The sequence below is a fragment of the Amblyomma mixtum genome, chromosome 10, assembly GCF_055824585.1.
Source record: "Amblyomma mixtum isolate Tamu chromosome 10, ASM5582458v1, whole genome shotgun sequence".
Taxonomy (NCBI): domain Eukaryota; kingdom Metazoa; phylum Arthropoda; class Arachnida; order Ixodida; family Ixodidae; genus Amblyomma; species Amblyomma mixtum.
Window position 1 is genome coordinate 120,169,704 of NC_143021.1, and position 26,700 is coordinate 120,196,403.

Below are 26,700 nucleotides of genomic sequence, written 5' to 3' on the forward strand. Positions count from 1 at the left end.
TCTTCCAGGCTACCTTATCCCCACAAACTTTTCAATCCCATCCACCAACCTAACTTTCTGCCACCCCCTATTACACATGCTTCTCTTGGAATCCAATTCGTAACCTTCAATGACCATCGGTTATCTTGCCTTCGGACTAAACGCTGTCAGGTTCAGTTTCCAATGGTGGCCTGTCTGGAGACAGAGGTTCTTAGTACCCTCCGCTGCGTCACAGCTCTGACTGCCACATTGGTCAGTTGCTCCATAGCCACTGGGGGCCGAGAGTTAATTGTAGTGCTCATATAGGAGGTTGCCGCCAAGCACTAGACCAGGGTGGCCAGCGTGAGCCCCCTCATACAAGTGGATTGCAAAGGAGAGGCTCACATGGAAGAGGCCTTTCTCCTGCAGCTGAGCACAGCTAGGGCACAAGGTAGTTCAGGCCTCAAGGCCAAAGGCAGTCTATTCAGGTAAAACATACAAATATCTCAAGGGGCGTGCAGAAGGAGGTCCACAGACTGTACAGGCACTACGTCAAAACAGGGACCTCCTTGAAGGAGGTCACAAATGACAACAAACGAATGCAACAAATGTCACAAAAGAAAAACTCTCGCTGTCCCATTCAGGCACTGTTACGAAATATCCCTGATGTTGAGAATTTCATCAGAGCCAAGTGTCCCCCCCAGCTCACCTGATCGTCCTGAATGTTGAGCGAGTCGATCACCTCGCGCACCATGACCGGCGTGTGCGAGTAGCCACCCTCCCCGGCCGGCTCTGACATCGACAGGGCCAGCGTCCGGCAGTGTGAGAAGCTGCCCCCACCAAGCCACCTGCGCACCTGGCGAAGAGAGGACGCTTCGACGAGGCACTCACAAACTTTCAATCCCATGTGACAATGACGGTACGATGTAAATGCCTTGAAATATGGGCAAAGAGCTACCAAAGGCATAGCCTGAACGGCAGTCAGAGCGAACAGGATGTGCACCTACCAAATGTCTAACCTAAGATGTTCTCCAATTTTTAAGAAAAATAAGGCGTGGTTTAGCTCTGGCTAAGCCTGGTCAGTTGCGTTAGCTGCAACGCTTTTCAAGTCGTGCAGCGCGTTCTTCTGCTGTCTCTTGAGCACGTTGTCTCTTTCCAGCTTGGTCCTGTCGCCGTTGCTTCTCTTTAGCGCTCTCCATAACGACAAGGTTCCACCGAGGCGAAGCGTGCCTATACCCCCCGCGAAGAGCCACCCCCTCACCCTCTACCTCAGCAGAGAGCACGCATCTGGTGGGAGCAAGCGACTACGTGCATGGCAGCGGCGCCAACGACTGCGATGCCACCTGGTGGAGCTCGGCTGAAGCGGTTGCTAGGCAACGGCTGTTCAGGGCCATTCGTGCCTACCGGCCACCGGCTGGCTACGCAACGAGGCGAACTCCTGGCGTAGTGTTGCTAACGCAACAAAATAGGCTTTTTGAGTTATAAGAACACTTTTTTGGGCACAGCATTGTCAGCAATGTAGCGCACCAAAATACAGCTAAGACACACTAACTGGTAAGCCAATATTGTATAATTAAGTTTTAAACTATTGCCGTTAGTCTCCTCACTTAGTGAAAGGCATGTAGCCCATCATAAGTAATATCCATATCTGTTCATAGAATTTCAAAAACGCAGTTATACTACGCACTGCGGCCCAACAAACTTTCCCTATATCGTGCCAAAATACGTGCGCTTTCAAGAAACTTGCAAGAAAAGCAACCACTCCGGTGTTTGCAACCCATTGAAATGCCACATTTTCCGGTGTATACGATGCACCCTTGTATAAGACGCACCCGCCATTATGCAGGCTGTCATTAAAAAAGTTGGTTTATAAGACGCATCCGTGTATAAGACGCACCCCAGTTTACCCAGTTAGGCTAGTGAGACTTAATTAAATACGCTTGTGCAACCATTGCGAAATGCACCGTACCTGTGAGAAATTCTTAAGTAACGTTAAGCGATCGAAAAAGGCAACACTCACGCCATACCCGCCAACATTTTAGCAAGAAAGAAGGAAAACACGAAAGAGCTCTCCCATATGTCCATAACATATTTCTACTTAAAACCTTCGAAGTCTTCATCTTCAGATGCGCTATCAAAAAGTTCGCACATTTCTGGAGGCAACGTGGCTTAAACACGCACTACATATGTACTACGTACACGGAGCAAACAAAGTTGTAAAGCGTGACTAAAAAAGAACACCGGTTTGTCTTGACAATGGTGAGAAGCGCGATTGTTGCCATCTTTTGGCATTTCACATTACTTTTGCTTAGGGCCTCCAAAACGACCGCGCCTCTGTGATCCCGAAACTCGTCATTTCCGCCATTTCATGATAAAGTTCACCTAAAAAAGTTGCGCATGGCAGACCCCGTATTGAAGTATTAACCGTGTTACAACCACTTTATTGGTAGTGATATTTTTTTTGGTGAAAAAAAAGCTTGAGCATGAACCTGAGTAATTTCTGAACTCGCAAAAAAGAAAAGGAAAATTCGTGCATAAGACGCACCCTTGTATAGGATGTAATAGCAAGATTTTTGACAAAAAAAAATCCGCGTCTTATAGACCGGAAAATACGGTATACCTACATAAGAAGCTTATCACAAGAAAAAAATTATAAGCTCTAGTTTTGATACCTGGCTTGTTCAAGATAGTCAAACATTAAATAGCTGACTTCGTGTACTGTTATGATCAGCCAGCAGAGTAATACAGGATGCTACAGTCCGTGGCCGAGTGTTAGCAACTGCTTTTTTTTTTTTAGTTGTATCATACTATACACAAAATGAGGATGAGGGAAGAAAGGTGAAAATGGGGGCCCACCTTTGCAAATAGTAACATGCAAGTGACGTATTCTCCCATCAGTGTTTGTCATGTGTCTTGCTGCTGACACGCCAAGCAACAAGAACTTTCTAGTGAAGTCGTCTCACAGCCAATCAGACCAGCCAATCAGAGGCGAGTGCCGGGGGAGTTCTGGTCCCGATTCTCTGGCCACTACCAACGACTGCCATTTCTGTCAGTCTCCATGACATGGTGACCAGAAAATTCAAACAGCGCTAGACAACAGGACCAGAAAGAGGAGGAGACAAACACGGCGCTGATACTAACAACTGATTTACTTGAAGAATTGGTCCTGTTTGAATTTTCTTGTCATCATGGAACACCAACTCGCCCAATCTGCCGTCCTTCTACAGTCCATGGCATCAACAGCTGATCCATAAATTGAGGAAAATGTTAGGGGTACAAAGAAAAAACATGGCAGTAAATATCTTGCCGGCAGCAAAATATCCAGAGAAGAAGAATGCTGACAGTGTTGTCCAATTGGTTTCCTGCAATCATGTGACCCACATGCACTGCACTCTTGGAGCTGAGCATCATTATCAGTGCGCTCAAGTATGAAATGGTGAGGTTCTGTAGCTTTTGGTTTTGTTAGGTTAAGTCAGACTGTCAACTTCCACCAGTTTTCAAGCATAGGATGCTGAAGAGAGTACTGTGGCGGCTACCGGCAAAACAGCCCGGAATAAAATTTGGCGACAGGTTACGTTAGTTGCAACACGGCGGAAAGCTGAGCTAGTTGGTAAACATTCATTATGAAAAATCCAGGCGCTAACAAACAACGACACAGAGGTTAGTTAGTTGGTTAGTTTATAGGGTTTAATGTCCCAAAGCGACTCAGGCTATGAGAGATGCCGTAGTGAAGGGCTCCGGAAATGTCGACCACCTGGGGTTCTTTAACGCGCACTGACATCGCACAGTACATGAGCCTCAAGAATTTTGCCTCCATAGAAATTCAGCCGCCACAGCCAGGATCGAACCCACGTCTTTCGGTCCAGCAGCCGAGCACCATCACCACTGAGCCACCGCGACGGGGTGAAAGGTTATGTTAGGGCTGCTGATAGTTTTCAGGTGTTGGATACGAGGTGCTCATGCAAGTTCTAGTCTGAGGTTTAATTTCTTTAGGTTAGGCTAGGGTAGATAGCTAGTACAGTAGTCTGCGGGAGAATATGCTGACAGTACAGTGTCAGGATCATAGGGTGTCCGCAGGGGGTAAACTGCTGGCAACAGTCAGCCAGCAGAATGGCTGGAGAAAGAGAATGCCGGCAGTGCCGTTTCGTTGGCTGCGTGTCGTCATATGTGACTTCCTGAGCTGCCAGTACAGTCACATGGCCATGCTCAGCCAATGGGGCCAAACTGCAGGTAAATTTAAGAGCGAGCTATTCCGCCGGCTGCCAACACTGTAGCCTCGTCGTAAGGAAAAGCACACACAAAAGCATGGATGGAAAAGCAAACTGATGTGACCAGGGTAGCTGCTTGGGCGAGCTCCAAGCAGACATTCCCCGTCAAAAAGGTAACTGGGTTTTCTTGGTGTTGTGCACAGCGTAAAATGGGAGCTGATCCGCAGACACGGCTCATTTCCAGTTTTTTTTTTTATATATATATATATATATATATACAATCCGGCGAGTCTGCACGTGCTACAAATGCAGTCCGTTTGAACTCAGCGCACGAGTTGCCACACTAGTCACCACAGATTGATGTGAGAAAACGTCAGTGCTCCAAGTGATGAAAAAGTTCGTGCAGAACGTGTACCGTATTGTGCGTTTTTATCGTAAAGACTTTCAAAATTTTTCTTACCTCAACCGCTGGCTCCTTTGCGGTGAAACTGCACACAGAGCTTGCGTATTATGGTAACTTTTGTATCGTAGCAAGTTTTACAACGGTACTTACTTAGTTGAGCCGTGCATGATGCAAAAGCGCAATCGTGTGCGTCGAGATCGGCGTACCGAAACCCAAAACACCGAGTTTTTGCTGAAGGGCGGCAGTAGCGCCATCTGTCTTCCACAACGAAATTAAACAAGGAGAACACAGCTCAGGACTTCGCGACGTCGTCCTCCGACGCTCACGAAAGCAGACGATATAAGCTGAATTGAATAAAATCATTGGACGAAGAAAAGACGTCAAACAATATTCCTTTAATGGCAAAGCCTCGTCAAAATAGTTGTTTCTGGCAATTTTTCCCCTCAGTTGGCCGAAAATGTTCGAAGCGCTTCAGTTGAAGCAGACGAAAAGGCCCCCGCGCTCCTTGCAACGCTCGCCTTGTGACGCTTTTCACTGCAGACGACAGATGGCGTTACTGCCGTCCTTCAGCAAAATAACGGTGTTTTGGGCTTCGGTACGCCGATCTCGACGCACACGATTGCACTTTTGCATCATGCACGGCTCAACTAAGTAAGTACCGTTGTAAAACTTACTACGATACAAAAGTTACCATAATACGCAAGCGTTCTGTGCAGTTTCACCGCGAACGAGCCAGCAGTTGAGGTAAGAAAAATTTTGAAAGTCTTTACAATAAAAACGCACAATACGTTACATACAGACGTCCACACACTTGTCCATAGAGAGCAAGGACAGCGCACGTGGGAATACACTGGCATCATTTACGAGTGAATCAGAGTTCGAAACAACGCCTTGTCGTGTACGCACAAGCCCGTGGATCATGTTGAACGTCTCTGAAAGGTATATCAGGCCGCCAGGCAAAGGCTACTTTCACAAATGCACAACCGAGCGCGCCATTTGAGCTCTCTACACAGGTGCGTGGACGTCTGCGATGGCGTGACAGAAGCGCGACAATCACGGCTCTTTTGGTTCAGTACCTGAAGAACGGACGGCTTCCGCAGCATTGTCAGCATTGTTCTCGCAGCCGCGTTAAAGCTAAGTTGAAGAAATAACGCAACACTGCACCGAGTCCACTAACACATGTACCACGACCGCAGACGACAACTGCGACAACGGCGCCCCCACATCTCGCACTCGGATAGTGCTCTCTGCTGTTCAGAAGCGATAAACATAAATAAGAACGTATTTTTCTAATTGCAAGTTACTTTATAAGTTTTTTTTTGCTCCTAAGTGTCGTTAGTCTTCTTCTGCACTGATTTTGCATAACCAAATTATTTTAACTGTTCCTAGCCATGACTGACAACAAGGCCAGCAACAATGTGGTTCATGGCGCCGGCCATGGACGTTGAGTTCGCAGTCGTGGTCCGTCGATATTGTTAGCTGCAAATCTATTCCTGGGTGGATATTCTCAAATGATCTTCTCCGAGCAAGCAGAAAACAGGTCGAGGCGTTTCCAGCGGTGATACTGAGGTGTTGACAGGTAAGCGTGTGACCTTGTTCGAAGCTGCTCGGATTTATTCGTCACGTCACGTGAAAAAGAGCCGTGGCATAGCAACACAGCTGCGCACGCAAAGGGGAATCCCTGCGATCGACGCGGAATCACGTTAACCGTGGTTGCCCTTCGCCGGGAGAGCCGCCGGTTTAGTCCTCTCCTGTTCGTTGTGGGTCTTCTCGAGGTCCATCAGGGAGCATCAGGGAGCACACGCTCCCAACAGGGAGCACACGCTGAGCGGTCGTTCGAGGGTCAGCCGGAATCGTGGATGCATGGATCGCTGTCAATTTATTTGGTGCACTGTGAAGCACGGTGTTCTCCCGTGCTCCACATGCCCAATGTGAGCCTCAGCGAAGTGCAAAAAAGTGAGCGCAATGGGGCTACGTATGTGACAAACCGAGTTGTTGACTGGGCTCACATATGGTTTTAATCTGCGTATACTCTGGCCTGTATACAGAGATTATTATCGTCTGTTAGTTTATTTTTATCAAACAGGAAGAAATAGAAATTCCGGCTGAACGCTCGTTCCACACCAAGGTTATGGAAATATCAGCAAGGCAGCAAGAATAGCACGTAACAACCCAAGCTCCTCGGCTGAGTCTCCCTCATTCTGGCACCGGTCTAATATCGTGTCGGTACTAGATGCGAGGAATATTTATCAAGCGCTCTATCCAGCATCCAGTCAGCATAAATATAGGCGCTCTTTTGTCATTTTGAATATTTTACTCAATCTCAGGCGTATATGCCGGGCTGTATGTCCAGTTCAGGGATTTGCCATTTCGGTTTGCCATTATAAAGTGACTTGGTGTCGCGAATTTGAGGTTTCCCCGAAGATTATGTTGGCAGCAGCTTCGGTTTCAAAAGTTCATGGAGCTATATAAGCGCACACTACAGTTATGTCCTTCAATCACTGTAGTGACAACTGGAGAGGGCGGATTTTCCTCTCTCCATTTTGTCTTTTCCCACTGTTGCAGGCGTCTGTTCTGTGTACACAACCTTGCATACGCCAACACTGGCAAGTGCTCACAGTGGGGCATCTTAATGCTGATGCATTAAAGTGGGCAGATGATGAGATTAAGAACAAAGAGGGTTCAGCTTAAGTTTAGGACAACACAGCGAGCCATGGAAAGGAGAATGATTGGTGTAACGCTAAAAGATCGGAAGAGATCAGAGTGGGTGAGGGAACAAATGTGGGTTAATAACATCCTAGTTGAAATCAAGAGGAAGAAGCGGGCTTGGGCAGGGCATGTAATGCGAAGGCAAGATAATCGCTGGTCCTTAAGGGTAGTGGAGTGGATTCCAAGATAAGGCAAGCGTAGCAGGGTGCGGCAGAAAGTTAGGTGGGCGGATGAGATTAAGAAGTTTGCGGGGATACAGTGGCGGCAACTGACAAAGGACAGGTTTGATTGGAGAGACATGGGAGAGGCCTTTGCCATGCAGTGGGTGTAGTCAGGCTGATGATGATGATAATGATGGGGGGACAGGGTGGCCACAACTGGCACTGGACAGGGTCATTCGGAGAGATATTTGGGAAGCTTTTGTCCTGCAATGGCGCTAGTTATGTGTCCTCTCACTCATATCTCCTGATATGATGAAAAAAAGTGCGGGCCGGGCGCTATTATTTTTTATTCCTTTTAATCGCCCATACTAATTTTGTCTCTGGCCCATGCGGTGCGGGCTGGGTGCTATTATTTTTCATTCCTTTTATTTGCCCACCCTGATTTTTTGTCTCTGGCCTATGCGGGCTGTACAGTTTTTCTTTTTAGTTCTTTTTAAGTGCCCTTTCTGTCCTTTAGGGTGGCTCGCAGGCGGATGCGCTGCGACACTCCGCCCAGGATGGCGGACGTCAACGACCGTGACAGCAGCGATGATGATGCGCCCGCGGACATGGATGACATTGAGATTGTCGAGGTCTACGAGGACGACCTCAGTGACGAGGAGGAGGAGGGGGCCGGGGGCAACCTCCTGGAGGACGAAGAAGAAGACGACGACGTGCCCCTGGACGAGGCTGCCGTCTCCTTCTCCGCCCACCGGGGATCGGCGTTTGTGTGCGCCGTGTCCGGCAACGGCCAGTACCTGGTGACGGGTGGTGAGGACGACCGCGGCTGCGTCTGGCGCCTCGACTCCGGGGAGCTGGTGTTTGCGTGTGGCGGCCACACGGACTCGGTGACGGGTGCTGCCTTCAACCACGACTCCACCCTGGTGGCCACTGCCGACATGAGTGGGTCGGTGCACGTCTGGAGCGTGGAGACACAGCAGTCGGTCTGCGACCTGGACATGAGCACAGATCTCAACTGGATAGACTGGCATCGCCAGGCAAACGTGCTGCTTGCTGGAACGGCAGACGGCACGGTGTGGATGTGGCAGGTAGGATTCCCACTAACAGGACGAGAACGGGGCCTCGTCCTCGTCTTTTTTCTCTGCACAAGGATTTCCGCTTTTACAAACCTGACAGACTGTGAAAGAGGAGCATGCAGCCTTTCTTTCATCTGGCGGGGCATGACAAACGCAGTGGTTGGCGTGCGCACAGGCCAGATCACCCTGTTCTGTTTTGTTAATGATTCATATTGTTTAGAAGAGTAGTTCACACTGTACGTGGGAGCTGATGCTTGTTTGTTTGTTTGTTTGTTGGTTTAACCCTTTCGCTGTCGGGTGTTTCTGCCCGTGATGCACCCCCAGTGTCGCACACTTCCGGGATGATGGTCCCGCCGTTTCAACGTCAGAATCTGACGATGCGGAACTCGCCTCTTCCTCGGATGAGACGCTGTCAGAGTCCGAATCCAAGCTCGGCTCGTATTTAGAATCTGAAGAGCCACCGCTCCAATGCGCAGAGGAAGGTCCTGCGCGGTCAGCCATATCCGAAAGTAACCGCGCGCAGCGGGGGTGTGCTTTCAGTGGCCCACAAAATGGAGAGAAATGGGACGCTGTGTAATAAAGATGAGAGAGGGAGATGGAAAAAGGCTAAAACAAAGGTGAGGGGCTTTGCTTTTGCTGCTTCCAGCCGCAAGTGAGGGTGCGACGAGAGAGCGAAAGCAGCGATCGAGTCATGTGTCAGTCTCTTTGACTCTCGGAGTGGCAATGGCGCGCGCCCTTGAACTTGAAGCACCATAGCTCACACGCCGACAGAAGAAAAATAAAAACCTGTAAAACAGCAGCAGATGGCAGAACAACCCTTGGACCCATAACCACACGCGCGCGTCATGATCCGGCGAAAGCGGAGCGACCGCGCCACTCAGCAAAGAAGGAGGGATGGGATAGCAGTCGCTCCGTACTCTTCAATACACGTACCAAAACAGTAAGGGGCGAAAATACGAACTTGTAGAAAGATTCAACAGCTAGTCCAAGAGCGTCAGCTTTGCGCCCAAGCGCGAAATTTTGAACGCACGATAGAGAACGTACCGGTACGTCAGTGACACTGTGGGGGGGGGAGCGCGAAAACGTACCGCTACGTCCGTGACAGTGAAAGGGTTAATGGCGCATAAGCGCCAAGTTCAGGTTATAGAAAATAGGATGTTATACAAAAGTCTAAATGAATGGCGGTGTAAAGGGCCTAAAAAGATAATTCATACAACCTAGTAAAAATATAAGACAAAATTTTAGAAGTAATTTATGTGCTTGTCTTTATTCTTTTTTTTTTTTAATACGGAGTCGGCAGTCACCTGTGCTGCGCCTGACTTCACTCGGCTTCGCGCATGCGCAGAATGTGGCTTGTGCAGCACACCCGGCATACGTGCAGCTCGGCTCCGACCCTCGTGGTGAAGCTTTTCGCTTCAACAAGTGATACTGTAGGCAACTGTCACCACCGTCCGAGCATTGTGGATGCCTGCTAGTACTGCTAGCAGTCCGAGTACGGAGGTTGGTGGACCGAGAGTTCCAGAGAAACAGATGCAAACACACACAGAAGTTGCAGCACAGAAGCTGCGCCAAATGTGAAATCACATTCCACTTCTAAGATGACTTAAAGGGGCCCTGCACCATAATCTGAGTGCATTGTTTTGCTTCCTTGTTGTAATTGTTGAGTTATGGCGACGCTATTACCACCGGTCATAACACGCATATTTCTGTATTTAATATTTTAAGTTGCTCGAGAATCAAAATCATGGCACTGACGGCGTCGGCACACAGCGGTGGTCTTTTGCATTTTTGCAGCGGATATGACTTCAGCCGGCGACCGATTATGATTGGATGAACAACTAATAACAAGCTAATTGTGTTCGTGAGCAAAAATATGTTATGTTTTGTTGTGTCCTTTTATATATTAAATTGAAAAAAACTAGCATCTTTTCTTACGCAAAAGCATTTCAAAGCTTCGTGGCCTCCTGCTGCGCCGCTCTATCCAAGCTCCGCCACAACCGGTGTTGCACTTCGCCGCCGTGCAGCAGTGCCTGAGTGCTGCTTGGCTTGGTATACAAATATCGCAAGGAAACACAAGATCGCCTTGTTATCAGAAAGACTGCCAGCTGTACTCGAGCAGCGACAAAACATGCCTGCTTATGTTGCGAGCTTACGGCAATGGCACCGCTCGCGGGCGCTCCAGGCGACGAGCTCTGCTGCTGCCTGGCTGCCGTGGTCGTCACTAGGCCTATAGCTCGTTTCGCGTCGAAGTCGCAGCGGCCGGCGCTTCGGAAGGTGCCCGCGCTATAATAAAAGGCCTACTCTTCACACCGCTTTTCTGTCAACAGCATTATCTTGCAATAAAATAATAGCGTGGTCAATTTCCGCTACGCCCGCTAGCTCCGCTGCTGAGGGCCCTCAGCAGTGGAGCTAGCGGGTGCCAGTCGAGCCGGACCCCGTCAGGTCAGAGGCAGCTGCGAGGCGGTTCTCACAACAAATTCGCTCGTGCCACAGTTGTCCCTTTTACCAGCAACTCGGTATTGGCCAGTGACCCAGAAAAATGATATATTTCTCATTTTCCTATCCCAGGCTTTATTACTTACGTCAAGAACTCTCTTTAGCTCGTTTTTATGACGCCGGCAGACGGGATCCCGTCTGCCGGCGGCCAGGCTGGCCGGCCGGCAGGCTCGGCTTACATCACGTTCGCACAAGAAAATACAAAAACAGCCGTGCTACCTGAAAGGATGCTTTCTAGATTCGAGCAACGACAGCATGCCTGTTAGAGTGGAGCCTTCGGCTCCTTCGTTCCGTCTCAGTCTAGCGCCCACGTGCTTGTAACCATGGAAACGACGCCGTCAGCGTCAGCGAAACGTGTTACAGCGACCAGGAAACCATGAGAAGCTATCTTCCGGGACGTTGTGGTGACGTGCTCGTGCACGCTGTTTCGATTGGTCTCGCCGCGTGTCGTCATTGGGTGAGTGAAACGGCAAAGAGAAGACCGGGAAAATTTGAGTCGAGGGCAATTTTTTTGTTTGCTTGTATTTTGAAAATTCATTCCTTAATAACTCCTGTTCTAGTGCACCGATTCCAGTAATTCTTTTTGATTCGGTATCTGCGTGTCATGAAGAAATCATCTAAAGCGTTTGAAAAAAGCATTGCTGGGCCCCTTTAAGCATCCCCAAATTTTTTTGTCCTCACAGCATTGCTTTGAAGAGCAAGAGGTGGTTGCCTATAACTTCACAAAAAACAGAGTCTGCTGTCTGAAAGCAAATAAACTCCTCAAGAGACACTGAGGAATCAATCCAATTTTCAGTCTCGGTGAACACTGATTCAATGGCGTTCAGTTGCATTTTTAGCTGAGAAAAAAAAATTGGACGACTTTCATCACCATCTTCAGCCTGACTACACCCACTGCAGGGCATAGACCTCTCCCATGTCTCTCCAATTAACCCTGTCCTTCGTCAGTTGCGGCCACTGTATCCCCGCAAACTTCTTAATCTCATCCGCCCACCTAACTTTCTGCCGCCCCCTGCTACGTTTGCCTTCTCTTGGAATCCACTCCGTCACCCTTGATGACCAGTGGTTATCTTGCCTTCGCATCACATGCCCTGCCCAAGCCCACTTCTTCCTCTTGATTTCACTCACATAACTTTATTTTCCTTAAAAATGTTACATAATGGGTGAGATTTACAAGGTGCAGGCGTTGAGAGCAGTCATTGACGTTGATGGAAAAGTTATGACAGCGATATGGCCATAAACGCGGGTTAATGACATCCTAGTTGAACTTCAGTAGAGTTAGTTCTTGGGCTAGTTGGTATTCTTGATTTACACTCATAGTATTTCAGCTCAGCGGCACACGGCCAAAGAACAGAAGCAGGAAGGGAAGAAGGACGAACACATCGCTGACTGTCAACTGTCTATTCAGGGACGCACACACAGCTTAAATTCGCTCGGACCAGCGCAGGCACACACCGTAAGGTAAACAAGAAAAAACTCGTTTCACATCTTTATCGCAAAAACTTTGATAGGAACATCTTTTCTGCAGCATACAGAAGAACTGAAGTATCGCTGACACATTCTGACCCTTCTCTCTGAATATAATATGCCTCTGAAAACAAAAAACCTGGGTGTAAAAAGAGACACATGAACCACTTTGCAGAATGCGCCACAGGCGTTGTGTACGAAATCCCCTTGACGTGTGGCAGATCGTGCATCGGGCAAACTGGGTGCTGCGTCAACGACCGGCTCAGGGAGCACGCATAAGGAATGGGGAAGGTGCTAACCTTGTCGAGCACTGCGCAACATGCAAGGATTGTACACCTGTGTTTTCGGGAGTGCGCAGTCTGGGCACAAGCAAATCAGAAACAACCCGTGAAACGATAGAGGCATATTATATTCAGAGAGCAGGGTCAGAATGTGTCAGCGATACTTCAGTTCTTTTGTATGCTTCAGAAAAAATGTTCCTATCAAAGTTTTTGCGATAAAGATGTGAAACGAGTTTTTTCCCTGTTTACCTTGCACGGTGTGCGCCTGCGCTGGTCTGAGTGTATTTAAGCTGTGTGTGCGTCCCTAAAAAAGCAGTTGACAGTCAGCGCTGTGTTCGTCATTCTTCTCTTCATGCTTCTTTTCCTTGGCCGTGTACCGTTGCGCTGAAAAACTATGAGTTTAAATCCTAGTTGAAATCAAGAGGAAGAAGTGGGCTTGGGAAGGGCATGTAATGCGAAGGCAAGATAACCGCTGGTCCCCAAGGGTAACAGAGAGTGGATTCCAAGAGAAGGCAAGCGTAGCAGGGGGCGGCAGAAAGTTAGGTGGGCAGATGAGATTAAGAAATTTGCGGGAATGCAGTGGCCGCAACTGACAAAGAAGGACAGCGTTAACTGGAGAGACATGGGAGAGGCTCTTGCCCTGCAGTGGGTGTAGTCAGGCTGATGATGATGGCCCTCACCTACACCATGGTGCAACTTGGCACTTGTGCTGCTGTGGTGGCTGATTGGTGTGGCTCAGGAGTTCTTAAGTGCTATAAAATGGCTGTAAACTACAATAACCATCTCTTTAAAACTCTTTCCTGCCTCACAAAAAGAAGAAAAGTGCGTGACACTCGCACGTCGCAGGAGTGGGGAATTCCACGCACTTCCAGTAACTATGTAAAGCAAATGCTCCATTTCCTGGTTCCCAGTTATTTAAATAGCATCGTGTAAGTTGATTTCTCTTTGTGAATTTTTATTTCCTTCTTTTTGGTTTTAATTTTATTTTCCTGCTTGCATGCGGGCAGTGTGTGTAAATTCCTCTATGTCAAGTGTATGGGGCCATGGGCCTTGTCAAGCCGTTTGTGGGGCTTTAAGTCTACGGCCCCCCCAGTATCGACGTAAATGATGCTCAGATAAAGAAGTTTCAAAATTCCCCTTGGGTTTGCAGGTGCCCAGTGGCCAGTGCAAGACCATGCAGGGCCCGGGCGTGTCGTGTGGGGTGGGGCGGGTGTTGGCGGACGGCCGGCGTGCCGCAGCGGGATACGACGATGGCTCGGTGCGCGTGTGGGACCTGAAGGGCTCCTCGGTGACCCACTCCCTGGTGGGGCCCAGCCAGACGCACCCGGCGGCCGTCACCTGCCTGGACACCGGCGGCGAGCTGGTCGCCACGGCTGCCACGGATGTGCGCCTGCTCCATGCCGGCACGGGACGGCTGCTCGCCACGCTGGGACTGAACGCAGGCGGTGAGTTCGGGCTCACTGGCAACAGTGCAGAGCATCGGGGTGAATTTATTTTAGACCCACCGCGGTGCCTCAGTGGTTACGGCGCTCGGCTGCTGGCCCGAAAGACGCGCATTCGATCCCGGCCGTGGCGGCCGAATTTCAATTCAAATTCAAATTTATTTAGCATCAACAATGATGTTACAAAACTCGTGATGCTACGGGGTGCTAGCAAAAAGCCTGTAACGGCTTGACAAAGGCCAGCACCCCGTTCACAGAGCAATACAGCAGTGGACAAAAAGAGATAGCGATATAAAGAAAAGCAATATATATATATGGCGATGGCTTTGTATAATCATAAAAACATGTTAAGTGATCGGGCTTGCAATGCGGGTTCATAATTGCAAGTGTTAATGCCTTGAGTAATTACACATACACTGATTGATAGATCACTCAATGATTGATAGATTGATAGATGGAGGCGAAATTCCAGAGGCCCGTGTGCTGTGCGATATCAGTGCACGTTAAAGAACCCCAGGTGGTGGAAATTTCCGGAGCCCTTCACTGCGGCGTCCCTCACAGCCTGAGTCGCTTTGGGACGTTAAACCCCATAAACATAAACCTACACCGAATTTTTTATTTATTTATTTGTGGATACTGCGATCTTGTACACAAGATCATAGCAGGTGGGAAACAGTGTGTTAAGATACAAAAATACAGACACATACGAACAAAGCAGAATTGCACATAGAAAATCAGCAAGAAAATACCGCGGCAAGGTCATCAGCAACAATCATTTCAAGCACTCTTCAAACAAATGCAATGATGTCTGCCTGACAACATCATCCGTGAGGTTATTCCAATCAGTGATGGTCCTTGGAAAAAAAGTATATTTAAAACAATTAACTCGCGAATTTAATGACGTTATGGAAAGAGAATGGCGATTTCTAGTTTGGTACCCCGAGGAATAAGTAAAGATATTAGAGGTGTCAACTTCTGAATTATTATTAATTAATTGAAGGAAAAATTTTAAGCGACATGTGCGATTTATGTTAGGAATAGAGGTGTAAACCACTTTTTTTTGAGGAGGTCACTGACTGATGCTCACCCGTAAGTGTTATATATAAACATTACTGCTTTCTTTTGGATTCTTTCAAGTTCTTTCAAGTGAATGACCAACTAGGCCCATTTCTCGCGCTTTTAGTGCAAAGCATCCCCTAAGTTCGTGCATGCTCTTCTTTTTATTCCGGCAGCCAAGCCCATTGTATCTCCGTAACAAGTGTCCTGTAATGTAGAAGAACATCTTGCTGGGCTTTCTTGCAATGGCGTTGCGCACACGAAAAAAACATACAAAGGAAAGAGCAGTAGAGGACAGATAGAGTGCGAACTATCAACTGAATTTATTGCTTTCACAGCAGAATATATATGCACTATTCACACATGCAAAAAAGAATGGGGAGAGGGAAAAGGAAAGAAAAAAGGGGAAGGGGGGAATACCAAGTCAAGCCTGCATAGGTCAGCAAAAGCCATGGATAAAATTCCTTTCCCTATCATATAAGGTGACTATATTTCCGGACTAAATTTCCGGAGCCCTCCACTACGGCGTCTCTCATAGCCTTAGTCGCTTTGGGACGTTAAACCCCATAAACCAAACCAAACCAAACCTAATTAAACCTTCAGTTGCTAGTCAGCGCCTGTCCTGTCATTGACTGATTTTGACATCTTATCAGTGTTGTTGGGGGTAGATCGTGTGTGCTCCTGGTTGTTAGGAGAGTATATTTTTTGTGTTCCTTGCAATAAACCTTCAGTTGCTAGTCAGCGCCTGTGCCGTCTTTTCTCTTGCCCCTGTTGCTTTGGCCGTCCAAAGCTGATGGGGAACATTGGGCATAAAGTCCTTGAGGAAGCGGTCTTTCAGCGGTGCATTGCGGCCGTTATTCTGGCTGTGCTGCCTCTTCCCTCAGTTTTGACTTCACCCCAGTGTGCTCACAGTAATGACCGGTGAATTTCGCCCTTTCATGGAAGGCAGCCTCAGCTCAGTTCAGTTTTATTCCTTAAAGGCCCCCTTTTCAGGGGGTGTTACATAAGGGGTGGGAATACACTTGAAAATGTGCAAAAACAGCAATGATTATTTAGCATTAAAGATGATCCGTTACACGCGCTTGACAAACAGATGGCGAAGTGATGACGGCGACGTCATAGGGAAGGCCATTCCAGTCTGAAGCTGATCGAGGAAAGAGCGAAGCAGAAAAAGTAGTAGTGTGCGATGGTGGGCGTGCAACTTGCAGTGGGTGACTGGTGCGGTGAGATACGCTTGCTGCGGCTGTGATGTACGGTGCTTGATTCAGAGAAAAATAGAAAAACTTGTGAAAAAGAGCGAGGCTAGCGATGCGGCGACGAAATGAAAGGAGTGGCAATCCGGATTTCACTTTCAAAGTTGAAACACTGGTGTCGTACGAGTATGAGGAATGAATGAACCGGACAGCACGATTTTGAACCGATTCCAATGCAGTGATTAGATAAGCTTGATGTGGGTACCAGATGGCAGATGCATATTCTAATTTCAGTCTTACCAATGACAATAATAATAATAATCTCTTTATTTGTGTCCTAGGGTACACGGTCGACACTGGAGGCCGGCAGTAAAAGCTGTCACAAACGACAGCTTGGCAGAGCCTCAGGCCCCCATGCACTTTGCAGCGGTACAGCGGCAATGCCTATACGCAAAAAAAAAAGATACAATACACAGTACAGCTCACATTACACCCTGATAAATAAATTCCATTTTTCTAGACAGGACACAACATAAAATTTTGTGATATAAGGCATAAAGTAATAGATAGAACATAGAACAGAACATACAACCTGATGGATAGAACATAAAATTACCGTGGCTTAAGGCATGAAACAATGACAGATCAAATTCTGTGAACTAATAAGAACAAAATGCACAAGCGGTTATAGTCTAGTAAGGCAAGAAAAGACAGTCAAGATTACAGTTCACTCGTCAGGAGGAAATAGCATGGATACAATACAATAAAAATCCGGTAGGTAAACATGGTCACTTAGTGTAAGGAGAAATTATTCAGTTGAAAAGGATATGGGTGTAGAAACAAACTCAAGTATATTAAGAAACAAAAAAAGAAGTGTAATTGCGGAATGTCAGTGACAATCAGGCATGATCATTTGGACCTGTAGTATTTTCTGATTTCTTTAAATGTGTATATTTCTAACTGTACATTTTCTCTGTTCAATTTATTCAATAACCTCGGCAACTGATTTTGCAGTGTTTGATGACCATATGTTGTGCGGTAGTTTTTTTACCATCCAGTATTCGCAGTAACGGGTGACATGACTCGGGGTTTTGTTTTGTAGATTTGCTAATTATGCCTCCCTTAAGATTATTGCGACATTTGTTTAATTGCTGTAGTGTTCAACGCATTCATGGTTCAACCCATGCGTTCAATTCCTCATTTTCGCCAGCTGCCATAGCGGAGTGGAATGTCCTTCCAGGCAGTGTTGTGGATGAAGTTAATTCCCTAAAATTTAAACAGATGTTGGTTGATTTATTCCCCTAATAATTCCTGTTGAAGGCCCTTTTTCTTTCCTTTCTTTTTCTTTTGTTTACCTACTTACTCGCTTGTTTTTCTTTTGAAGTGTTGATAGCCGTATCTACATGTGTCTAAATTTATGCTCCCAACTTTGTTCTTTGTGACTTGTGATTACTGTTCGCCCCCCCCCCCCTTATGTACTGCCCCCTGGGGTCCTTAAAGGGACACTGAGGAGAAATTGAAGTTGACTTGTATCGACAGAATACCAGCTCCTGATTACAAAAACGCCACTCATACTGACAACAAAGCTCTTGTAACGTAGAAAAGAGCAAGAACCAAAATACAGGTATCGCCGCCACAGGGCAAACTCGCAAGTACAAGCGTCATGAGATCATAGGCCAAAACAGTGTTGCTAGAACGAATGGTTCTAGCAACACCAGGAACCGAGAAACCACGAATCACTGAGGCGCAGCCAATGCATGCGCAAATCTCCTTGACGTCGCCAGATAGTGCCACGTGCCCGGCTGCTACGCGCGCTCCTGAAGCATCGGGACAAATCAGCGCCTGTTTTCCGGCGGTAGGCGGGCTCCCGGTATTCCGCTAGCGGTAACAAGGTACACGGTATGCTAAAGGTGTCTATTTGCGAGAACTTCGTTGACGACTTCGAGAACGAGATCCATCGTAACGCTGGCAAAACACCAGTGCAAATGTAATCGAAGCGACTGTAGCGACGGCCGCAATAGCCGATAGATGCCTTCAACGTGCGGCCGGCGGTAGCTTTCTTTTCGGCTGCTGCTAGGCCGCACTGCTGGCAGCCAGAAATCACGGAGTCTGCGTTACGTCATGTGCACGTCATGTTTCACATCTCTTAGTCCTCTGTCGTCATAGACGAATCCCAAGTTTGAATCAGAGCGGCGGGAAAAACTTTTTCAACTTCGAATCCAAATTTCTTAGAAATAAATGCATCTTTCACTGCCGGCCAAGTGGCAACAAAGCCATGACATGCCGAACTATCGGATTTTACTATAAAAAAAATATTAATAGTGCTCTCCTCAGTGTCCCTTTAAGGGTAGATGATGATGATGATGATTTGTACGCGAGCAGCTTTACCTGAGGTGAATGCCACCTGAATGCCTTGTCGTTAGTGTTACTGTGCCATTGTCATTCAGGGGCAGTCGATGATGTGCAGGCGGCGACGACGGAGCGGGGGACGTGAACACGGTCGAGGCGCTGTCCCTAGATGGCCAGCAGCGCACCCTGGCGGCAGGCGTGCTTTCCGGCCGGCTGTCTCTCTGGGACCTGGGTGCCCTAGTCGAGAAGCAGAGTTGCCCGCACCCAGCGGGCGTCACGCGAGCACTCTGGCGCGGACCGCACACGGTGGTCACGGGATGCCTGGATGGCACCGTCCGGGCGTGGGATGCACGAACGGGACAACCCACGGTCTCCTGGAGGGCCCACAGGCACGATATCCTCGACCTGGCGTTGTCACCGGACGGACAGTGCGTGGTCAGCGTGTCCGACGGCGGAACCTGCACCGTCCACCGATTCGCGTCACCGGACTGAGGGCGAACCTGACCGCGGGTGGCAGTTTAGAGGCAGCGTGCACTCAAGAAGCATGGAGTGGTAACTTATTGGAGAATACAAGGGTAGACATGCAGGCTAGTTGGTGAACCATGATTCCTTCAAACAGCGCAAAAGACAAGGACACAGAAAGAAAAGACACACGCAGCGCTGTATGTGTCTTTTCTTTGTGTGTCCTTGTCTTTTGCGCTGTTTTAAGGAATTATTGGAGACAGCATTGCCCTTGACGACATGTCACAGCTGACGCACAATGGCCTCTTCCTGCTCAGTTCGAGCTCTTCGTGGCACTACTGCAGCATTGCACCGTGTTCAAAGCGCACTGATGCCTCCTGCAAGGCGCACAGAGTTTAGCTTAGCGTGTCTGACAGTGGAACTGGAAGCAGGTTTGCATTGACAATACAATTTGATTTCTGCTGCAAACAAGTTTTGGGCTGCCCGGATGGGGCCCACATGTACGCTACCGCATGTACGATTAAAACTGGCCCTGATGACAATGTGTATACTTCTTGTATAAGTTGTTGGGCTCAGCAACAGAATGAATGCTGCTTGTGTGATCTTCATTCTCAACTTGATGTGTGCATACATGAAAATGAATCTTGGAACGGCTTAGAGGACATTTGTAACTCGTTTGCCGCTAATACAGATGAAAATTAGTGGGCAAGTTTTTACTACCTGGAGGTGCAATAAATTGCTTTGCAAAGCATTTTGTGTTCAGATTGTGGCTTTTTAGAGCGCAGCTCTTGAGCGCCCGTTTGTGGGGTGCGCCCATGGTGTAAGAATATATATAACACCGTGGTTGAGCTGCGTTGCCATCGGCGTAATCAAGCGAATGAGAGTACCGCTGCTCGCTCACAGATGGCACCAGAGTGGTGGTGTGGGCTCCTCGTCGTCCGTTACCGCCGCATGAGCTGAACCGAAGCTGGGTGGCTGTTGACAGGCGGTGCTTGTGAAATGTACTGCACGCAATAGACTGTCCACTTCGGCCACGCCCCTCACACCATTGTCTTCCTAGTGTAAACCCTCAGCTTAAAAACACAATACAAAAAATTTTGAGGACACTGGCAACTGAAGTGCTGAGAGGCGAAAGCCTTTCTGGCATGCTGCTTTTGCGAATGATTGTGATTAAATACACTTAATTTGCAATTGCTCCACTAGAACCACCTCTCTCCATCTACACACTCTTCTAAGAACGGGTACGTACTTGCGCGAAGAAGAAGGGACCTAACAAAGGAACACACACGACACATATAGAGCGCTTGTTGTGTCCTTTGTTGGGTCCCTTCTTCGCGCAAGTACGTACCCGTTCTTAGAAGAGTGTGTAGATGGAGCGAGGTGGTTCGAGTGGAGTAATTGTGAATTAAGTGCATTAATCGCAGTCAAGTCGCCCAAACAAGAGTTTTACTTTTACACTCTTCTAAACATTTTAATTTTGCGCCACACGTTGATTGCGCCTACATTTCTGGTCACATGGTACTGGACTTCCTGTGATTAAAATTTCACACCACTCCCGCCCCGACCACGGCCACTTTTGGTCAGTTTTTTTACTATTATTAATTAACTAGTCATTCTACAGTCATCAAACTTGGTTTCTAGGTTTATTTTTTCCTCCTCTATCTGAAGCAACCATTGGTTTTCTTTTATCTTTTTTAGTTCCCGAGTTAACCGTGTGTGACACGCTTTGTAAACGGACGAACGACTGTATGAGCCATTAAAATTGCACTGAAGACGAATCTGAACTCATCTTTTTGCCATAGGAACTCGATGTACACGTTCCCAGCATTCTCAGAAACTTCAATTTATTGCTTATGCAGCCGACTGCCCTAATTAAATCGAATTAACGTCCGGCTCCCGCCTTTTTTTTTTAATTCCCCGCATACGGTGGGAGGAGTCGACCAACGCATGGAGTACCTTTCAGGCAGTCGCATGACGGCTTTGCTTTCGCTTTTATTTCGTTTCTTCTAGGTTTCCGTGAATAAATAGGTCTAGTCAAAGACTAAGTTGCTGCAAATTAGGTCGACGGAAATAAAAATACGCGTGGACTCCTTGCTTTCGCTGATCACTACGTATCACTCCGCCGATGTTGAGCGGCAAGCCGCCACGGGACTGGGTGAAAGGTTGGTCGACTCCTCCTACCATTTGTGGGGAATTTAAAAAAAAAGGGCGGGAGCCCAACGTTAATCCGATTTAAATTAGGGAAATTTGTCGCACAGGGCAATATAATTCGAAGTTTCCAAGAACGCTCGGAACGTGTAGATCGAGTTTCAGCGGTAAAAATATTAGTTCAGATTCCTCTTCAGTGCACCTTTAAAGTCTTTCGCCTTAAAATACGTAGTCTCAGCCAGTTCTTACTTTGGTACATTTCTCGACACATTGCAGGTAATGTTTTGTTCCTGCAACAGCTCTGTGTTCTGTTGCAAATAAAGCTGGGCAAGTGGGTACCGATCACTGTGTAAGAATATTTTAGGTGTTGACACTGATCACCTGCTGCAGCGGAGAACAGATCACAGATCAGCGCACAGATCATGTTCGTCCTCCGGTACATGCGCTGACCGCAGTGGCGTGGGGGCGCTGCGGAGTAAGTGCCCGCTAGGGGTGTCTCGATGCGCTCCCGCTCTGCACTGAGGGTGGAGCCACTCTTGGAAGGGGTCGCCGCCACCAAGACCGGTTCTCAGGAGGCGTTGGCACCATTTCCTTGCATTCCGCTCCCGCGAACTCCGCCGCCAGACACGGAAAGCGGCATTCTCCACTCAGTCTCTTTGCAGAATGCTGGGGTGCTGCGTTCCCCAGTGTACTAACAGTGCTAAAAATGGCTGGAGAATGTTTTCTTCTCCTCGAGACCAAAAAGGACAGCTTCTGTGGACTGTGAAAATAAAGAAGGACAAGCGGCAGTCAACGAACTACTCCTGTATATGCAGTGTAAGTACCCGAATTCTCCGCAGTGCCAAATCCATTTCTGGGCTTATATCAGCTTGTCTGTGCACGCTGTTTCCAAATACCAAATGTACGATTTTATATGTTCCTATTGAAGGTGTCATCATGCTTTTACAGCTTTCTGATATTTGATCGCTGCAAACCTACGTAGCCTCTAAGAGATGGGGGGCCGATATGAAACCTCTGGCGCATTTGCAGCTCCATTCATTTCACCTGGCATCACTAAATAAGGCTATATAAAAAATCTTTCTCAGCCACGAAGCTTGATTTGAAGCGCATGGTGCTTACTTCACCAAAAGCCCTCATTGCCCACTTTTGACAGGCGCTTATAGCAGTGTGAAGGGTGAATCCCCGAGTGCAAAACAGCATGTGACGCGTTATGCTTGTTTCTCAGCGTTGCTTCGAATTAAGGTGTTTTATACTTTTTGTTCTGCACGCAAGTTATTATGCTACTCATGACATTTATTCTAGCTTATCATAAGTAGGGGTGTGCGAATAAATGATCGAAGAGTAGGGTATTCGATGTAAGACATGATGTTGGGCTAGTCGGTTCTTGGTTAGAGCGAAACACATCGGCGCGAAGACGACGGGACAAAAGAAGGTACGAATACACACACACAAAGCGCAGACTTCCTAACTGACTATTTTGCGAAAGCAGGGTGCTTATAAAGGCTGTGTGTCACAGGCAAACAAGGAGACAAGCAGAAGCAAAGGCAACGTGCACACAGCAATGACAGTGTCAACAAGACCACGTGTGGTTACGACCCATGAGAAGCTCGGATATGCCCATCTAAGAAATTGATCTCTTGCCTTGAAAGAGATAAAGAAGGCGCGCTAACACACTTATTGCCCCTTTTGGAAATGAAATAAGCCTCGATAACTTCTTTTTCGGTTTTTGTTTTGGCCTTAGAAAGGAACTTTGTTTTTTCCAGGTAAGGAGAACAGTTTTTGGTGTCGCAGCTCTTACAATGCAAGGGTAGATTGCTGCCAGTGCCGCTGCTGAGGGATCACCTGTGTTCCAAAGTGCACTCAAAGCAGCAGCACTGGCAGCAATCTACCCTTTCATTGTAAGTTCGGCAAACAACTCTTCTGAAGCGCTGCATAAGTTACGCCCGACGATGCACCGAATCCGTCAGCATTCGTACCGTATCTTACTGACAGAACGTGAAGCGATCCAAGTGCAGGCGAAGGAGATGCTTTCTGATGGAATTATTCAACCTTCCAACAGCCCGTGGTCGTCACCTCTCTTATGTACTGGAAAGAAAAGGATGGGACCCTCCGCTTCTGCATAATTAAAGAAAACTGAACATCATCACTAAAAACGATGTCTACCCGATGTGATGTGTATCGAAGACTCGCTCCAGACTTCGTCGCGCCGAGAACTTCTCATTGACTTGAAGAGCAGGTACTGGCAGATAGATGTCGACGAGCGGGACCACGAAAAAACAGCTTTCGTTACACTCGACGGGCAGTACAAATTTAAGTACTACCTTTTGGGCTGTGTTCAGCACCAGCAATTTTCCAGCACATGATGGATACAGTTCTCGCTGGACTCAAATGGAAAACTTGTTTGGTTTGTTACGTCTTGCTTTTCGAAACCTTTGTCCAACACTTGAACGCCTGCTCACAATAACAGATGCCCTCTGGTCGGCCGACATAATGCTCAAGCCCGAGTGTACAAATATGGTTTAGGTTTATGGGGGTTTAACGTCCCTTAGCAACTCGGGCTATGAGGGACACCGCGTAGTGAAGGGCTCCGGAAATTTCGATCACTTGGGTTTCTTAATGTGCACTGACATCGCACAGAACACGGACTTATAGAATTTCGCCTCCATCGAAATTCGACCGCCGCAGCTGGGATCGAACCCGCGTTCTTCGGGTCAGAGTTGGTTTCTTGGTCATCCGGCAAGTGCCGATGGCATTAGGCCCGACCGCGAGAAAACTGCTGCTGTTGCCGATTTTTCCGTTCCTACAACCCAGAAAAGTGTGAAACACTACCTGGGTCTCTGCGCATACTACTGCCCCATTCATCGCCAACTTTTCCAAGACTGCCACACCCCTGTACCGCTTCACGCACAACAATACACAGTTCGTGTGGGCCGGCGAGCAACAGGAGGCTTTTGCAGTGCTGCGCCAATGGCAAGCCTCAGCCCAGACTTCCCTCAAAAACTTAATAGCACATTAAATGAAATTAACGCTAAACACTCTAACACCTGCACTCTCCTATTCGGAGATTTTCCGAGTGCCGACTGGCATAATCTAACCACTAGGGTAATAAGGATGCTAATGAATTATTAGACGTTTGCCTTAATTTTAACCTTGTTCAACTATATCCGAACTAACCTGTGTAATCGAAGACTGCGCTAATATTCTAGACCTAATATTAATGGATAAACCTGAATCCGTATCTACATATCTACCAGGCGTCAGCGATCACCAATTCATACATGCCAGCTTCACGATTAAACTATCTTTACGTGCAACAACTAAACAAACTATCCGACTGTACGATAAAGGAAACTATAGAGCAATAAATAATGAACTTTGCACGCTTTTACCAGGATTTCAATCCAACTTTCATTAAAAAGATCCATCCATGACAACTGGTCCTTTTTAAGAGGAAAATCGAAGATTGGGTCCACAGGTTTACTCTGAACATAAATATATGTGCTAACCCTCAAAACCAATGGTTCACAAATACACTCAAATGTCTTGAAAATAAAAAGAAGTGTCTTTTCCGATTGGCCAAGTTGTTTCCTAGTCAGAACGCTTAGAACAAATATTACGCAGCCGAAAAAACGTATTTATCAAGCATTCGAGAAGCCAAACACACTTTTTTAACTTCAATCTGCCTAAAATGTCGTCAACTAACCTCCGTAGGTTCTGGCAAGTCATTAACCCCCAGCAAACGCGCACTGTTTCCCTCACCCATGCTTCGGGTGCAACTGTCTGTGAAACTGAATGCGCCAACATGTTCAACACAGCCTTTTCATCCGTGTTTACTAATGAAACAGAGCCGACATTAACTCCATACCCCCCAGTTATTCAAGGTACTATGCCTCCTCTTACACTTTCTTCAGCAGGAATTTTGTCACTACTGGAAAACATTAAACTTTCATCCTCTGCTAGAATTGACAATGTCAACGCTACAATACTGATCAATACGAAAGATATATGTTCATCTCTGCTGTGCTTGTTATTCACTCAGTCACTCTTCACAGGTCAACTGGCCATAGACTGGAAAAATGGGAAGGTCATTCGTGTCTACAAATCAGGTAATAAGAACTCACTGTTTAATTTCCGTCCCATCTCTTTAACTAGTATTCCATGCAAAATCATAAAACATGTCATCTATACCCACATCATGGCATTCCTTGATTCAAATAACTTTTTCCATCCTGCTCAGCACGGGTTTCGCCAGGGTTACTCCTGCAAGACCCGATTTGCTGCATTCATGATCTGCATGCTAACCTTGATTCTCTGCAGACTGTCACCATTTTTCTAGATTTCGCCAAAGCCTTTGATAAAGTACCCAACAAACGCCTGCTGATAAAACTTTCTCGATTAAATTTACACCCCCATATTTTGAAGTGGATTAAAGAGTTTTTGACTAATCGTTCGTAGTTTGTCTCCGTTAACAATAAGAACTCTCACTCACTCTTAGTAACGTCGGGCATCCCACAGGGATCTGTGCTTGGCCAACTACTGTTTCTCATATACATTAATGATCTGCCTTCAAACGCAACATCTAACATACGTATGTTTGCTGAAGACTGTGTACTTTGTCATGCTATTCTCACCACCGCTGACCAATCTTCTCTTCAAAACGATCTTAATGCTGTTCAGGAGTGGTGTAATAAATGGCTAATGGAACTTAACCCACGTAGGTGTAATCTTTTGTCCATTACCCGTCGCCATAATCCTTTCACCTTCTCTTACGTAATATCTGAAGTTCCCGTACAACCAGTTCAGCCGTGCAAGTATCTAGGCATAAAAATTTCTAGCCATCTTTCTTGCAGCTTGCATGTTACTAACACGATATTGTCAGCAAACAAGACGTTAGGTTTCCTAAAGTGCCATCTTCATCATGCTCCCCAACATGTAAAGTTATTAGCTTACAAATTGTTCATCAGGTCCAAACTAGAATTTGCATCGCCCATCTGGAATCCTCATCAAGCATATCTCATCAATGCCTTCGAATCTGTTCAAAATAGTGCTGCTCATTTCATTCATTCACCGTACTCTTACGACATCAGTGTTTCCTCCTTAAAATTAGCATCCGGATTATCACCTTTATTGCTCTGCCGTCGAATTGCCATCCCGTCTTTATTTCACAAATTCTTCCACAGCCCTATGCACATCGCACCTTATATTCTTTCCCCAGCACGCATATATCTGAATGCACCAGCCATCACCTACAAGTTGCCCGACCACGCTCACGCACTGTCACTTTTTCTAAT

The 26,700-nt window shown here is 47.2% G+C and overlaps 2 protein-coding genes across 3 annotated transcripts in view; one reads left to right on the top strand and one right to left on the bottom strand.

The window, feature by feature from the left end:
* Positions 1–5,778, bottom strand: part of LOC149326781 (12S rRNA N(4)-cytidine methyltransferase METTL15) — a 72,433-nt gene extending 66,655 nt beyond the window's left edge. Inside the window, exons 1-2 of one of the 2 annotated variants that reach the window (XM_089563682.1) lie at positions 5,646–5,778; positions 668–814 (exon numbers count right to left, since the gene is read on the bottom strand). In XM_089563682.1, the coding sequence (XP_089419808.1) occupies positions 668–814; positions 5,646–5,681 (183 nt within the window). In that variant the 5' untranslated portion in view covers positions 5,682–5,778. The remainder of the gene's footprint in view (positions 1–667; positions 815–5,645) is intronic. The other variant, XM_089563683.1, reaches the window with a different exon arrangement.
* A 221-nt stretch (positions 5,779–5,999) lies between these two features.
* LOC149326782 (angio-associated migratory cell protein) lies at positions 6,000–20,012 on the top strand. The gene is made up of 4 exons (XM_089563476.1): positions 6,000–6,148; positions 7,957–8,527; positions 13,910–14,204; positions 18,918–20,012. The coding sequence occupies exons 2-4, from the start codon at positions 7,973–7,975 to the stop codon at positions 19,289–19,291; spliced, it is 1,224 nt and encodes a 407-aa protein (XP_089419602.1). The 5' UTR covers positions 6,000–6,148; positions 7,957–7,972; the 3' UTR covers positions 19,292–20,012.
* The last annotated feature ends 6,688 nt before the right edge of the window (positions 20,013–26,700 follow it).

Coding starts and splice junctions, on each gene's coding strand:
- LOC149326782 (XM_089563476.1), top strand. CDS start 7,973: ATGCGCTGCGACACTCCGCCCAGGATGGCGGACGTCAACGACCGTGAC. Junction 8,528..13,909: donor GCACGGTGTGGATGTGGCAG/GTAGGATTCCCA, acceptor TTGGGTTTGCAG/GTGCCCAGTGGCCAGTGCAA. Junction 14,205..18,917: donor GCTGGGACTGAACGCAGGCG/GTGAGTTCGGGC, acceptor GATGATGTGCAG/GCGGCGACGACGGAGCGGGG.